The sequence below is a fragment of the Zalophus californianus genome, chromosome 3, assembly GCF_009762305.2.
Source record: "Zalophus californianus isolate mZalCal1 chromosome 3, mZalCal1.pri.v2, whole genome shotgun sequence".
Classification (NCBI taxonomy): domain Eukaryota; kingdom Metazoa; phylum Chordata; class Mammalia; order Carnivora; family Otariidae; genus Zalophus; species Zalophus californianus.
Genome location: NC_045597.1, coordinates 65,838,621 through 65,854,418, shown reverse-complemented (window position 1 = coordinate 65,854,418; position 15,798 = coordinate 65,838,621). Strand labels below are relative to the sequence as shown.

Genomic DNA, 15,798 nt, shown 5'->3' with positions numbered 1-15,798 from the left:
GATATTCATTTCCCATATCTCAAGTAGCCTGGGCCCCAAAAGTTTATTTTTTATTGTATTTTATTGTATGTATGTATTTATTTATTTATGGTTTTTTTGGGGGGGGGACAGAGGGGGAAGGAGAGAGAGAATCTTAAGCAGGCTCCATGCCCAACATGGAGCCTTGCTTGATATCACAACACTGAGATGGTGACCTGCGCTGAAATCAAGAGTCTGACACTTAACTGAGCCATCCAGGCACTGCCCTTTCCCCAAAGGTTTTAAATTCCACTGTTACAACACAGCTCTATTACCAGTTCGGCAGAAAATATTACAGCTTTTATCAGCCTCTTCACAATCCCAATCAACATGCCTACTCTTTCTACCTCAAGGATTCTTTCCTAAAATAACCTACGGGATACAAAATATTCTTCCTATCCAATAATGAAGTCTTTTTTTTTAGCAATGCCCCCAAATAACTCCTTCATACACACTTAGTAAGTCTCCAACTACCTTTAAACATCTTTCAAGTTGATTCCATGTAAAAGCTGCATAAGAATTAAAAGTGGAATATACCAAAAAACAAAATCAATCTAGGTAACTAGTGCTATAACTAAACCAACAGCATCATCTGGACTCTGGACAAAAAGACCTGCTTTGTTCAAATAGTCATCTTCCTGACATGCATGCAAACTTCTGTTATACCCAGTGTAAATGGAGTTCTCATTTCTAGAACCCAACTCCTTATACTGACATCCAATCATTTAAAAACAGATTGTTATTACAACATCACCTTCAAAATATTGCCTTTAGAATATTTCATTAATTCCACAGCAGTTCCCTAACAAAACCAGTTGTTATTTAGCACCAGTCTTTACTCTTGGACCAAGGGCATTTCCGATAAATTTATCTGCTTGGAATGTTAGAAATGCATCTTAAATTATCATCACAATTTCTACTTCTATACCAAAGTTTCTTAACCTCTGCATGATTAACATTTTGGGTTAGATAATATTGATTGATGAACTGATCCTGTTTAGAAGTTTAGCAGTCCCACCTGGCCTCTACCTACTATATGCCAGTAGCAGTAGCACAACCCACCCCCCGGTTGTGACAACCAAAATGTCTCCAGACATTGTCAAAATGTCCTTGGGTTGAAGAGTGGGGGCGGGAATCATCCCTGGTTGAGAACCACTGTTCGATATACTGGGCTGGATCTAGCCCAGATCAACCCCTCAGATGGGGCTTGACAACATTTGTGGAAATCTACAGTTAACACATCCACATGAGTTACATAAATCCCTTTTGAAATTGAAGTTATTAGGTTTCTTCTTCAATAAAGAATTAAAATTTTAAGGATGAATTCTCCGATACCCCTCAGATCTTGTCATCACAATTTTAATACTAAAACACAATTTTGAAAAAAATAAAAATATTTTGTATCTTTAAAAAAAGAATCTATTAAACACATATTTAAGGCTCATAAATTTCACAGAATATATTAATAAGGAACTAGAATAATCTTTTTGCACTTATTGTCCTAGACACATAATAAATACTGACAAACAAAAATGATGTATTCAATATATATTTCAAATTATGTTTACATTTTTCTTTGGCTTACCTGAAGAAACCCAGGAGGACGGTTTAGAACAGTATCAAGAGAATTATCCAAGAACCTCACAATTCGAAGGTACCCTGGATATGAAGGTGCACTAACCTCCCCTGCAGGATTTACAAAAAAAATCTGTACTCCGTTTGGTATCAAAATCAACTCATCTGCATCTAGCCCTAAGGTCTCAAGAGGAGGTGGCTGAGAATGATTCCTATAAAAGTCTTCTCCAACTGATGAAAATTCCCCAGATTCTGTTCCATAGGATACAGTGTAATGACCCTCAGCAGCCTGAGGAGTATAAGCAGGAGGTGCTTCTGCTGGATGACTCTGAGATGGTAAGGATAAAGAACTAGGTGCAGGAACCAACCCTGTACTTGTCGTTGAAGTGTTTCCATTTACTTCAGTGTGCTGAGGAGGTGAACTAAAGGACTGAGGCTCTGGTGACTTTTCAGGCATGTCTTTAGGTGGAAATTCTGGATATAACTTGGGTACTTCCTGAAGATCATTCCGTAGAGAAGTGGCAAGACCCTTCTCCAGAATTTCCAACCTGGTACGTACATTCTGTAGTGTTTCTTTCATTTTCTGTTGCATCTGCCTAGCAGATTCCCACCCAGCACCTATGTGTTCAGGCTCTGTCGATGATATGCTGATTCCTCTGAGCAAGTGTCCTATTCCTTGCTTATAGTAGTTCTTTGCTTCTTCCTTCTGACCTAATTCATCTGTATTCAGTCCCTTATTAACAAATAAAAAGGCCTTCTTGTATGCTTCCTTGATGATCTTAATTTCAGCAGGCTCTCCATCTTGTGGTTCTTGCTCCATTTCTGCCAAACAGAAAATATTATCTTTAATTATCTAATTTAACTATTTGTTTACTGAATTATTATCAATTTCCCCTACCTAAATATATTTCAACAAGACAGGAGCCTTGCTGGTCTGTCCTGTTCACTATTGTATTTTCTAACCCTATTATTAGATCTGACATAGAGAATGCACTCAATTTGTATTTGCTGAATAGATAAATAATGCTCTTGTTCCTAAATACCATTTTAATTAAAAACAGAAGAGAACAAGTCAGAATATATCTATTGAATAATTTTCTTGTTACAGTTTCTTATAATAAATAAATGTTTCCCACCATGTAGCTAATGTTGGAACCAAAGAGCCTCATTCTAAAATTCATTATAATATAAATCCAGATTATATCCAGCTAATTATAAATGAGGTTGAAGGGTGCCTGGGTGGCTCTCTCACTTAACCATCCGACTCTTGATTTCAGCTCAGGTCATGATCTCAGGGTCGTGAGATTGAGCCCTGAGTCAGGCTCTGTGCTGAGCAAGGAATCTGCTTTGGATTCTCTCTTCCTCTCCCTCTGGCCCTCCTGCTCATGCCCACAACTTTCTCTCAAATAAATAAACAAATCTTTAAAAAAAAAAAAAAAAAAGAGGTTGAATCATTGGAGAGGACAGAAATGAGAAAAAATTATCTGGATGAAGCTTTAAAGTTACCCAATTCCACTTAAGGGTGGCAGGTTACTCACATACAGTTAGCCCTGTTCCCTCCCAAAACTCCATTAAAATAACTCTAGCAAGATTAAAAAGGCATAACCTCTTATTCCTGTTAATGAGAAAAAAACATGAACAGGTACTTCACAAAAGAGGATCTTTAAATGGCACGTGAAAAGGTGTTCAACACCTGATCTTGTATATACCTACATTTCAAAGCTTATGTTACATGTGTGCTGAAAGATTTCCTGAAATAATGTGTCACTGGAGGAAATGGGCTGCCTACTGAAAAGAAAAGTGTGTGTGGGGCGGTGGGGGGAAGTGGTGATCGTGGTGTAATTCCATGGGTCAGCTGCTGAATAGCATTTCTTGCTGGCATCTCCATCTTGGGAGAGAGAAAAAGTTTAGCAGGAGAAAAAACCTGGAAATCAGGTGAAATGTAGTTGGGAATTTCTGCACAGAAAGTAAAAGTCTGTACTAAAATACTGTATTTTTAATTTGGGATTTATTCCAGGATTTGATATATTCTCAGCAGTCACTGAGAAAATGCATTTCACAGGGGTAAGAACTGCAAAATAGTACTTTAAAAAACAAAACAAAAATATAAATAATACCTGTCATATTCCTAATCACAGTTAAGACCTTATCAAGTGGCTTGAAAAGACAAAAACCATTATTACCTGATTCCACATACTTTAATTTTTATTTTTAAAATTTCTTTTAAAGATCAAGAGGCACCTGAGTCGCTCAGTTAAGCATCTGCCTTCAGCTCAGGTCATGATCCTGGGGTCCTGGGATGGAGCAGCATCAGGCTCTCTGCTCAGCGGGGAGCTTGCTTCTCCCTCTCCCCTCTCTCCCAACTTCTGCCCTCTCTCTCTCTTTCTCTCCAAGTCTTTAAAAAAGAAAAAAATAAAGACTGATTTTATTTATTTAAAGTGGGGAGGGGCACAGGGAGATGGAGACAGAGTCTTAAGCAGACTCCAGCTGGGCATGGAGCGGGAGGCCGGGATCTATCTCACCACCTGAGCAGAAACCAAGAGTCGGCAGCTTAACCAACTGTGCCACTCAGGCGCCCCTCACATACTTTCATTTTTAAAGTTGAGAACAGCAAGTTTTGGAATGTCAATCTATAGTATTAAATAAAACAGTACCCACACCAGTATAATCCTCTTAAATCCCAACCCAAATCCTGGTTCCAGACACAAATAGCGTATTTATTTTTTGACACGTTCTAATAAAAGCAGTAAAACGTGTTTGTTTCAGACATAACTATGAGCGGATGTGCAACGTGTAAGCTTTAAAAAAAAATCTCAGGAGAAAAGGTAAAATTCTGAATCAAACACCTGACAATTTAGTTCAATCCCATAAACACTAAAAGCAGTAACATCAAGCTAAGGTCAACATCACAAGTAGTCTCTAATACAAAAGGTGCTCTAATGCCTGCCTACCTGGCCCTTTACAAAAAAAGAAGACGGAACTTTTTCAAATACCTGTATGCAACTCCCTGCAATAGCATCCCACCCATTCTTGTCAAGGGAACTACACAAACGACGTTTCAGAAAGCCCACGGGTGAGAAAGAACCAACATAAAACCTTCCTGTTTCAAACCGGTTTCCTAGAAAGTCACCAAATGGGGTCTGTTATTGCACAGAAAGGCAATAAAAAAATAGCTCCGTTCGTAACTGGGGACAGTCTTACGTTCCTTTTTTCTTGGTTTTGCCTTTGGAAATTTCAAAGAAAACTTGTTGAATTCTTAAATATTTAAACCAGTATTTCAGAAGCAGCAACAATCTTGAACGCAAATCCATTAAATTACAATGCAATAAAGTAAATTTCGAGGATCCTTAAGTGAAAGAGTAAAACAATTCATTAGTGGGAAAATGGGCCAACCCTACCGTAACGCAATAATGCCGTGTCACGAAACAGTGCACATTCCAAGAGAAACTTTTTCCAGACATAGAAATTAGGTCGGAGAGAGCCTCTGCGATGCTCGATCCCTAATGAACATGAACAAATGTATTCGAAAGAGCAAAATCCGTGCGCTATCCATTCCCAATACAATTGCTATGAGTTGCCGACATTTTGTAAAGACTACGGAACTTTCACGAAGCTGTAAGGGCGCAAAACCACAGCCATTTTTCGAAACCAAGTAAACAGCGCGTATGAGGCAGCAAGAATGGTCGACAGGAATGTTCCAACTGCACGATCAAAGGGGTGGGAGTGCGAGGCAGCGTCAGCCAGTAAATGCGAGTGAAGGGCGTAGGGAGCGCGGAGCTCGAAGGTTAGGTTCCATAAATATAAAATGGGGGCTAAAAGAACAACTTGTCAAACTATTCTCTCGAAACTGCTTCCATCAACGAGAAAGTTTCATGTCTGATACTTGGATGAGGGCTCCGGGCCTTCTCTGCCCTGCCCCTCCCCCCGCCCCGCCAGGCGCTCACGCGACCCGCCCGCCTCGGGCTGGGGGCGGGTGGGCAGCCCGCGCCAAGGACAAATCCTTCCCCGCCGGCCACCGCCCCACCTGTGCCTTCCAGACCTCGGGCGCTTCGGCGCCACTTGAAGAGTTCCCCGCCTGGCTGCCGGCTGCCGCAGCCCAGCGACCCGCTCCCTCAGACGCCGCACCGCTACGAAGCGCTGGGCCGAGACCGGTCCCGAGGTTCTTAGCGCCTCGCACGCACGCGCGACCTGACGCTGGGACTCACAAAGCATTCCAAGTCGCGCGCTCCAGAGCGCGCCACGTCGCGCGGCCGCGCCGCCCCGCCCGTCAACCCTCGCTCTCGCGGCAGGAACCTGCAGATCGGCTTTCGCGTGACGCCCACTCGGGTGGCTTACCCTCCGCCGGCCCAGCCTAAGTCCTTCCCACGCTGACCTTCTAAATGCTGTGTGAGGAGACGTCAGCCAGCTTCGAATCGTGGAGTCAAGGTGAAACTCTGTGAGGAGAAAAGGACGAGGGCGGAAGGCTCCCAGAGAATCACGTGAACCAGGCGCTCAACCCGGACCCCCAACCCTGGTCTTCGCCGGCACGTCGTCAGCCCCCGCGCTTGCGCGATATCTTTCTCCCCAGGCGAACCAAGGCCGGTGGAGGGGCTAGGAAAGAGTGGTGGGCAGTGAGAGCGGTCGCGGCTAGAGGGAGCAGCCCTGGACACAGTGCACGTGGGAGAACAAAGGCTGATTCTCCCAACTCTTCTGGAACCTAATCTTTGTTACTAATGTATTCTAAGACGGTTACCTGCAATGGTAAAAGTCTCGAGGTGCGTGTGTGTGTGTGTGTATAGCAGTATGGTCAATGTTAAATTCCTGACTCCTCAGGATGAAGAGCAACTGTGCTAATTACCATTTATGATTGTGAGGCTAAAAAGGGAAAATCAAAGTGAACATACCTTACCTTTCTCCAAAACTTCTTTAAAATTACTAAAATGCTATAGATGACATTTTATATTCTTCAATAGACTTGCCTTTAAAAAATTATACATGTAGTGCCCTGAGCATTTACGCCTAGCTAAGTGACTTGTTGAGGGATGGCAGTGACTTAATTCTAGATGAATTATTTACCTCAATCAAAATTAATTAATGATGAGGACTGTTGTGTGATGCCTGGATGAGGCTTTTAAGTTAGGGGCCATTTGGGAATTTCCCCAAATCGAAGAAAGGTAGCAGTCATCCCAAAGAGAAAAACCTGTTAGGAAGGTATGCGTTAATACAAGGGTTTAAATGATTTTGCTCTTATACTCCCTAAAAGAATTCTGGAAAAATGTGACTGTACCTTTTCCCTCATTTTTAGATAGACCATACATAAAAATTTTGATCTGATTTAAATAGTTGCAAAAGATGCAAATTGTTCTATAGTAAATTGACATTTTTAAAATAAAACTGCTACATAACCCTTCTAAATGTAGCCAGTGGAACCTTAATACCAGGCAATTTGATATTCTTCATCAATTTTTATAACTACATGAACAAGCTTTTCTTTAATACAAAATTTTGCATCATTCCTCTTCTTCCTGAACCTGTATTTTCCATAGTTCTTCATGAAAATTTATCCCAATATAATATTTCTTTATTCTGGAAAGTCTTTTCTTGATCACCTATCAAACTTCTTTGCATCATAGGTACATAAATTTAAATCTAATTTTAAAATTTTGCAATAGCCATAAAAAAGTGTTTAAAAACTTGAAATTTCTAAATACAAGGTCATTATATATAGAAAACCGTAAAATTTACTACAAAGCTACTAAGTGCATCAAAGTTGCAGGATAAAGGATCAATGTACAAAAGTCAATAGTATTGCTAAACACTAGCAATGAACGCTCCAAAAATGAAATTAAGAATGTCATGAGAATACTATCAAGGACAAAATACTTGGGAATAAATTTAACCAAATAAGTGCAAGACTTGTACACCAAAAACTACAAAACATTGCTGAGAGTGTTTATAGAAGACCTAAATGAATGGAAAGACATTCCATATTTGCAGACAGATTTAATATTGTTATAATGGCAATATTCCCCAAATTGATCTACAGATGGAACATAATCCCTAAGAAAATCCCAGACAACTATTTTGCAGGAATTGGCAAGCTAATCCTAAACTCACATGGAAATGCAAAGGAGCCAGAATAGCCAAAACAATCTTGAAAAAGAACAAAGGTGAAGGACATTTTTTTGTTTTGTTTTATTTCTTTTATTTTTTGAGTTTTTATTTGAATTTCCATTGGTTAACATACAGTGATTCATCACTTTCATACAACACCCAGGGCTCATCACTACAAGTGCCCTCCATAACCATCACCCATTTTACCCATCCCCCTGCCCACTTCTGCTCCAGGAACCCTCGGTTTGTTCCTTATAGTTGAGTCTGTTTCCTGGTTTGCCGCTCTCTCTCTTTTTTTTCCTATAGGTTCATCTGTTTTGTTTCTTAAATTCCACATATGAAGTCATACAGTATTTGTCTTTCTCTGCCTGACCTATTTTGCTTAGCATAATGCTCTCTGGCTCTATCCACAGCATTGCAAATGGCAAAATTTCATTCTTTCTGGTGGCTGTGTAATATTCCATTATATAAATCAATCTATCTATCTATCTATCTATCTATCTATCTATCTATCTATCTATCTATCTATCTATCATCTATCTATTCTTTATCCATCAGTTGATGTACATCTGGGCTCTTTCTGTAATTTGGCTATTGTTGATAATGCTGCTATAAATATCAGGGTGCATCTATCCCTTTGAATCAGTATTTTTTTAAAATCTTTTGGGTAAATACCTAGTAGTGCAATTGCTGGATTGTAGGGTAGTTCCATTTTTAACTTTTTGGGAAACCTCCATACTGTTTTCCAGAGCGGCTGCACCCGTTTGCATTCCCACCAACAGTCCAAGAGGGTTCCCCTTTTTCTGCATCCTGGCCAATGTCCATTGTTTCCTGAGTTGTTAATTTTAGCCATTCTGACTGGTGTGAGGTAGTATCTCATTGTGGTTTTGATTTGTATTTCCCTGATGATGAGTGATGTTGAGCATTTTTTCATGTGTCTGTTAGCTATCTATATGTTGTCTTTGGAAAAATGTCTATGTCATCTGCCCATTTTTTAACTGGATTATTTGTTTTTTGGGTGCTCAGTTTTATAAGTTCTTTATATATTTTGGATACTAACCCTTTATCAGATATGTCACTTGCAAATATCTTCTCCCATTCCATAGATTACCTTTTAGTTTTGTTGATTGCTTCCTTTGCTGTGCAGAAACTTTTTATTTTGATGAAATTCCAATAGTTTATTTTTGCTTTTGTTTCCTTTGCCTCGGGAGACATATCTTGTAAGAATTTTCTATGGCCAGGTTAGGTTATTCCCTGTGTTCTCCTCTAGGATTTTGATGGTTTCCTATCTCACATTTAGGTCTTTCATCCATTTTGAATTTATTTTTGTGTATGGTGTGTAAGAAAGTGGTCCAGTTTCATTCTTTTGAATGTTGCTGTCCATTTTTCCCAACACCATTTGTTGAAAACTTTTTTTTAATTAACATATAATGTATTACTTGTTTCAAGGGTACAGGTCTGTGATTCATCAGTCTTACACAATTCACAGCACTCACCATAGCACATACCCTCCCCAATGTCCATCACCCAGCCACCCCATCCCTCCCACCCCCCTCCACTCCAGCAACCCTCAGTTTGTTTCCTGAGATTAAGAGTCTCTTATGGTTTGGAAGACACTCTTTCCCATTGGATATTCTTTCCTGCTTTGTTGAAGATTACTTGACATTATAATTGTGGGTCCATTTCTGGGTTTTGTATTCTGTTTCATTGATCTATGTGTCTCTTTTTGTGCCAGTACCATACTGTTTTAATCACTACAGCTTTGTTATATAAACTTGAACTCCAGAATTGTGATGCTTCCAGCTTTGCTTTTCTTTTTCAAGATCGGTTTTGGCTGTTCAGGGTCTTTTGTAGTTCCGTACAAATTTTAGGATTGTTTGGTCTAGCTCTGTGAAAAATGCTGGTAGTATTTTGATAGGGATTACATTAAAGGTGTAGATTGTCTTGGGCAGTATAGACATTTTTACAATATTGTTTTTCCAATCCATGAGCATGGAATGTTTTTCCATTTCTTTGTGTCATCTTTAGTTTCTTTCATCAGCATCCTATAGTTTTCAGAGTATACATCTTTTACCTTTTTGGTTAGGTTTATTCCTAAGTATCTTATGGTTTTTGGTGCAATTGTAAATGGGATTGATTCCTTAATTTCTCTTTTTGCTACTTCATTATTGTTGTATAGAAATGCCATGGATTTCTGTACATTGATTTTGTATCCTGTGACCTTACTGAATTCATGTATCAGTTCTAGCAATTGTTTGGTGGAGTCTTTAGGTTTTCTAGATAAAGTATCATGTCACCTGCAAATAGTGAAAGTTTGACTTTTTCCTTGCCAGTTTGGATGCCTTTTATTTTTGTTGTTGTTGTTGTCTGATTGCTGAGGCTAGGACTTCAGTACTATGTTAAATAACAGTGGTGAGAGTGGACATCCATGTCTTGTTCCTGACTGTAGAGGAAAAGCTCTCAGTGTTTCCCCATTGAAGATGATATTAGCTGTGGGTTTTTCATATATGGCCTTCAGGATGTTGAGGTATGTTCCCTTTATCCCTACTTTGTTGAGGGTTTTTATCATGAATGAATGTTGTACTTTGTCAAATGCTTTTTCTGCATCTATTGAGAGGATCATATGGCTCTTATCTGTTCTTTTATTAATGTGGTATATTACGTTGATTGATTTGCAAATATTAAACCACACTTGCAGCCCAGGAATAAATCCCACTTGATGGTGGTGAATGATTCTTTTAATGTACTGTTGGATTTGATGTGCTAGTATTTTGTTGAGAATTTTTGCATCTATGTTTGCATCTATGTTCATCAGGGATATTGACCTGTAGTTCTCTTTTTTTAATGGAGTTTTTGTCTGGTTTTGGCATCAGGGTAATGCTGGCCTCGCAGAATGAGTTTAGAAGTTTTCTTTCCATTTCTGTTTTTTTTGGAACAGTTTGAGAGGAATAGGTATTAACTCTTCTTTAACTGTTTGGTAGAATTCCCCTGTGAAATCACCTGGACTGGACTTTTATTTGTTGGGAGATTTTTGATTACTGATTCCATTTCTTTGCTGGCTATTGGTCTGTTCAATTTTTCTATTCTTGTTTCAGTTTTGGTAATTTATGTATTTCTAGGAATTTATCCATTTCTTTCAGATTGTCCAATTTGTTGGCATATAATTTTTCATAATATTCTCTTTGTACTTCTGTGGTGTTGTTATTTCTCCCCTCTCACTTGTGATTTTATTTATTTGGGTCCTTTCTCTTTTCTTTTTGGTAAGTCTGGCTAGGGGTTTATCAATTTTATTAATTTTTCCAAAGAACCAGCTCCTAGTTTCATTAATCTGTTCTGTTTTTTTTTTTTAAGCTTGAATATAATTTATTTCTGCTCTAATCTGTATTATTTCCCTTCTTCTGCTGGCTTTAGGCTTTGTTTGTTATTCTTTTTCTAGCTCCTTTAGGTTTAAGGTTAGGTTATTTGAGATTTTTCTTGCTTCTTGAGGTAGGCCTATATTACAATATACTTCCTCTTATGACTGCTTTTGATGCATCCCAAAGGTTTTGAACCATTGTGTTTTCATTTTCATTTGTTTCCATGTATTTTTTTAATTTCTTCTTTAGTTTCCTGATTGACCCATTCATTCTTTAGTAGCATGTTGTTTAACCTCCAGGTATTTGTCATCTTTCCAAATTTTTTCTTGTGGTTGACTTCAAGTTTTATAGCATTTTGGTCAGAAAATATGCATGGTATGATTTCAATCTTTTTGTACTTGTTGAGCACTGATTTGTGACCTAGTATGTGATCTATTCTGGAGAATGTCCCATGTGCACTTGAAAAGAATGTGTATTCTGCTGCTTTAGGATGGAATGTTCTGAATATATACGTTAAGTCCATATGGTCCAGTTTGTCATTCAAAGCCATTATTTCCTTGTTGATTTTCTGCTTAGATGATCTGTCCCTTGTTGGAAATGGGGCGTTAAAGTCCCCTACTATTATTGTGTTTTTATCAATGAATTCCTTTATGTTTGTTATTAATTGTTTCATATATATATTTGGGTGCTCCCCATAGATATTTACATATCTATGTTGGATATGTAAAGGGGACTATGTTGGATAGTCCCCTTTATTATGACACAAGTGCCCTTCTTCATCTCTTGTTATAGTCTTTGGTTTAAAATCTAGTTTGTCTGATATAAGTATTACTACTCTGGCTCTCTTTTGATGTCCGTTTTTATGATAAATGTTTCTCCATCCCCTCACTTTCAATCTGCATATGTCTTTAGGTCTAAAATGAGTCTTACAGGCAGCATATAGGTGGGTCTTGTTTTTTATCCATTCTGACACCCTATGTCTTTTGATTGGAGCATTTAGCCATTTACATTTAGAGTAATTATTGATTGATACATATTTAGTGCCATTTTATTACTTGTTTTGTCATTGTTTCTGGAGATTTTCTCTGTTCCTTTCTATCTTTGTCACTTTTGGTCTTTCCTTCCCACTCAAAGTGTCCCTTTTAATATTTTTTTGCAGGGCTGGTTTAGTGGTCACAAACTGCTTTAGTTTTGGTTTGTCTGGGAAACTCTATTTCTTCTTCTGTTCTGAATGATAGCCTTGCTGGATAGGGTATTCTTGGCTGCAGATTTTTCCCATTCAGCAGGTTAAATATATCATGTCACTCTCTTCTGGCTTGCCAGGTTTCTGTTGAGAGATCTGCCAATAGATTATGGGTTTTCCCTTGCAAGTTAGGGAAATGTCTTGCTGCTTTTAGGATTTTTTTTCTTTATCACTATATTTTGCAAATTTAACTACAGTGTCTTAATGTTGCCCTGCTTTTGTTGATATTGATGGGAGTTCTCTGTGCCTTGTGAATTTGGATCTCTATTTCTTTCCCCTGATTAGGTAAGTTTTCAGCTATTACTTCCTCAAATAAACCTTCAGCTCACTTTTGTCTCTCCTATTCTTCTGGGACTTCTGTGATACAAATGTTACTACATTTGATATGGTCACTGAGTTCTCTAAGTCTGCTTTTGTGATCCATAGTTTTTCTTTCTCTCTTTTGTTCAGCTTCATTATTTTCCATAACTCTATCTTCTATATCACTTATTTGTTCCTCTGCTGCTTCCATCCTTTAGGTCATTTTAGCCAGTTGGTTTCAAATTTCAGTTATTGCATTTTTAATTTCTGTCTAATTGTTTTTTAGCTACTTTATCTTTGTGCTAAGGGTCTTTCCAGCTTTTCTCAGGTCCAGTGAATATCCTTATGATTGTTGCTTTAAATTCTCCATTAGGCATATTACTTATATCTGTTTCCATTAGATCTCTGGCTGTGACCTTGTTCTTTCTTTTGGAATGAATTCCTCTGTCTTGGCATTTTGTCTAGGTCTCTGTCTTCCTCTGTGCATTAGAAAAGCCTGTTATGTCTCCTGTTCCTGAGAGTAATGGCCTTAAAAAGGGGAGGCCATATAGTGTCCAGGGCCTGGTGCTCCAAGGAGTGTCTCTGGTATGTGCTGTTTATACTCTGCTGCTATGTTTTGGTCTCTCTTTCCCTCAGGTCAGTCATCTGCAAAGGTTCTCCTTGCCTGCAGTGGGCAGTCTGTGGACCTTGGCCAGAGTGAGGTGAGTTTTAACCAGGTGTGCTCTGGTCTGCTTGTTAAATGAAACCTGATGCTACTTCTAGAACTGAAGCCTGTAGAACTTTGTGGTTGGTAGACATGGTGCATTCAGGATCTTGTGCTGGTCTTCTGGGAAAAGGGCCTGCTGTGCTGGTCCTTAGGCATACCTGCCCAAGAAAAGCAGTACCAGCGGAGAGCAAGGAGGTGGAACTTGGTGTAAGCAGGTTAGGCAGCCAGCGTTGGCACTGTGCTGTTTAGTGAAGTTGGTTTCTGCTGAGGGGTGGGGAAGGGAAATGACACCAGCCAGTTTCTTTGTCCCCAGAGAGAGGACTCAATGCTTGCTGCTCTTAGAGAGCACTCCCAGAAGAGCGAATAATTTCTCCTAGTGCATCCCAGGCATTTTTCAGATCGTTGTTTTCATGCTGTCTGTCTCCAGGGTGCTTGCCTGCCTGGAGCAGTGCATTGCACTTTGGGCTCTATCCCAGCCAAATCTGCTGACTTTTAAAAACTCCAAACTTTAAGGACCTGGTGAGGTGGGAACCTGCACTGGTCTTCCAGGGGAAGATCTCACCATGCTGGGACTGATGCAAGTCTGACTGAGAAGGGCAATCACACTAGAACACAGGGGTGTGGAATTTGGAGCAAAGCAGGCTAAAGCTCCAGTATTTGGGTTAGCCACCCTCAGCAGGTATCTCTGTGCCTATGCTGAGGGGTGGGGGAGGGAAATGGTGTCCACTGGATCTTTTGTCACCTGAGGGGCAACTCTGCAAATGTCTCTTCTCACAGGTGCACTCTAAGAAGAGTGAACAGTCTCTCCCCATGAGCCTTTGGTGATGCTCAGATTGTGCCATCCACCCCAGGATTGCTTGCATGCCTTCTCTCCTGGAGTAGGGGAGTCCCATCAGGACTCTATCCCAGCCAAGCCTGTGGACCTCTAAAACTCCAGTTTTTGAGCCCCACTGGTTGCAAAAACTCACGAAAATCAATCCCTCTTGTTTACCCAGCCAATGGCTTTGAGGAAGTGTTCCCCTTGTGTATATCCCTGTGTGCTCCACTCTGTCTTGCCTGTTTCCGCAACCAGGGCTCCCTCCCTTCTGCAGCACCCATGATCCTTTTCTCCCCTAAAGCCCATCTCCACACTTCCTACCTTCCTCAATGTGGCCTCTTCTTTCCCTCTAATTGTGCAGTTTGTCAATCTGCAGGTCAATTTCTTGGGTATTCAGAATGATTTGATAGTTATCTAGCTGTGTTTGAGGGACGAGGTAAGCCTAGGGTCTTCCCACCACCATCTTAGCTCCCCCCACACTTTATGATATCAAAATTTACTACAGAGCTTCAGTAATCAGTTCAGTTTGGTACTAGCATAAGGACAAACATGTGTAGGATAGAATTGAACAATGGAACAGAATTAAGAACCCATAAATAAGCCCATTTATAGTGAACTAGTTTTCAACAAAAGTGCCAAGAAAATCTGATGGGAAAGAAATATTCTTTTCAACAAATGGAACAATTGGAAATTCATTCAAAAAGTGAATTTGGACCCTTATCTCATACCATACTAAAAAATGAACACAAAATGGATCAAAGACTTAACTGTAAGAACTAAAACTATAAAACCCTTAGAAGAAAACATGAGTAAATCTTCATAAACTTGGGTGAAGCAATGATTTCTTAGTTACCACCCCCAAAATATAGGCAATAAAAGAAAAATTGGTAAGTTGTACATCATCAAAATTAAAACCTTTTGCTCTTCAAAAGACACCATCAAGAAATTGAAAATAAAGGGCACCTGGGTGGCTCAGTCATTAAGCATCTGCCTTCGGCTCAGGTCATGATCCCAGGGTCCTGGGATTGAGCCCCACATCGGGCTCCATGCTCCGCAGGAAGCCTGCTTCTCCCTCTCCCACTCCCCCTGCTTGTATTCCTGCTCTCATTCTCTCTCTCTCTCTGTCAAATAAATAAATAAAATCTTTTAAAAAAAGAAATTGAAAATAAAACCCACAGACTATGAGAAATAATTTGCAAATTATTATATCTGACTTGTATTTAGAATATATAAAGAACTATTATAACTTAGTAACTAAAAAGGTATGTAATATAATTTAAAAATGGGCAAAGGATTTGAATAGACATTTCTCCAAAGATGTACAAATGGCCAGAAAGCATATGAAAATATGTTCAATGTAATTAGTCTTTAGAAAAATGGAAATAAACACAATATGTCATAATTTGTCCACTAGAGTATCTGTAATAAAAAAAGATAGATACTAACAAGTGTTGACAAGGATGTGGAGAAATTCAAACCCTCATGTATTACTGGTACAATGTAAAATGATGCAGCCATATTTTGGTAATCAATTTGTTCCTTAAAAAGTTATATGTAGACTTACTTTATGACCTGCCATTCCCATCAGAGGTGAAGTTGTGTACATGTTTTCATCTCTTGGTTCAAAAAAATCAAGTGATGCTGCTGTTAGAAAATTCCTTCCACTTCTCTTTATTTAGTTTAGGTGAAT

The 15,798-nt window shown here is 39.2% G+C and overlaps 1 protein-coding gene and 1 long non-coding RNA gene across 12 annotated transcripts in view; one reads left to right on the top strand and one right to left on the bottom strand.

Moving 5' to 3' along the window:
* SPART (spartin) overlaps positions 1–15,798 on the bottom strand; it is a 90,396-nt gene that overhangs the window by 22,474 nt on the left and 52,124 nt on the right. For 2 of the 8 annotated variants that reach the window (XM_027591266.1, XM_027591273.1), the window contains exons 1-2: positions 5,618–5,773; positions 1,604–2,415 (exon numbers count right to left, since the gene is read on the bottom strand). In XM_027591266.1, coding sequence (XP_027447067.1) covers positions 1,604–2,413 — 810 coding nt within the window. In that variant the 5' untranslated portion in view covers positions 2,414–2,415; positions 5,618–5,773. Of the gene's footprint in view, positions 1–1,603; positions 2,416–3,834; positions 3,897–4,991; positions 5,094–5,617; positions 5,788–5,928; positions 6,093–15,798 lie in introns of those variants that run through there. The other 6 variants (XM_027591268.2, XM_027591271.1, XM_027591269.1 and 3 more) reach the window with 6 other exon arrangements.
* Positions 6,215–15,798, top strand: part of LOC113920892 — a 35,400-nt gene continuing 25,816 nt past the window's right edge. The window contains exons 1-2 of one of the 4 annotated variants that reach the window (XR_003519415.1): positions 6,215–6,347; positions 13,222–13,286. This is a non-coding gene — a long non-coding RNA (uncharacterized LOC113920892). The remainder of the gene's footprint in view (positions 6,348–13,221; positions 13,287–15,798) is intronic. The other 3 variants (XR_003519416.1, XR_003519418.1, XR_003519417.1) reach the window with 3 other exon arrangements.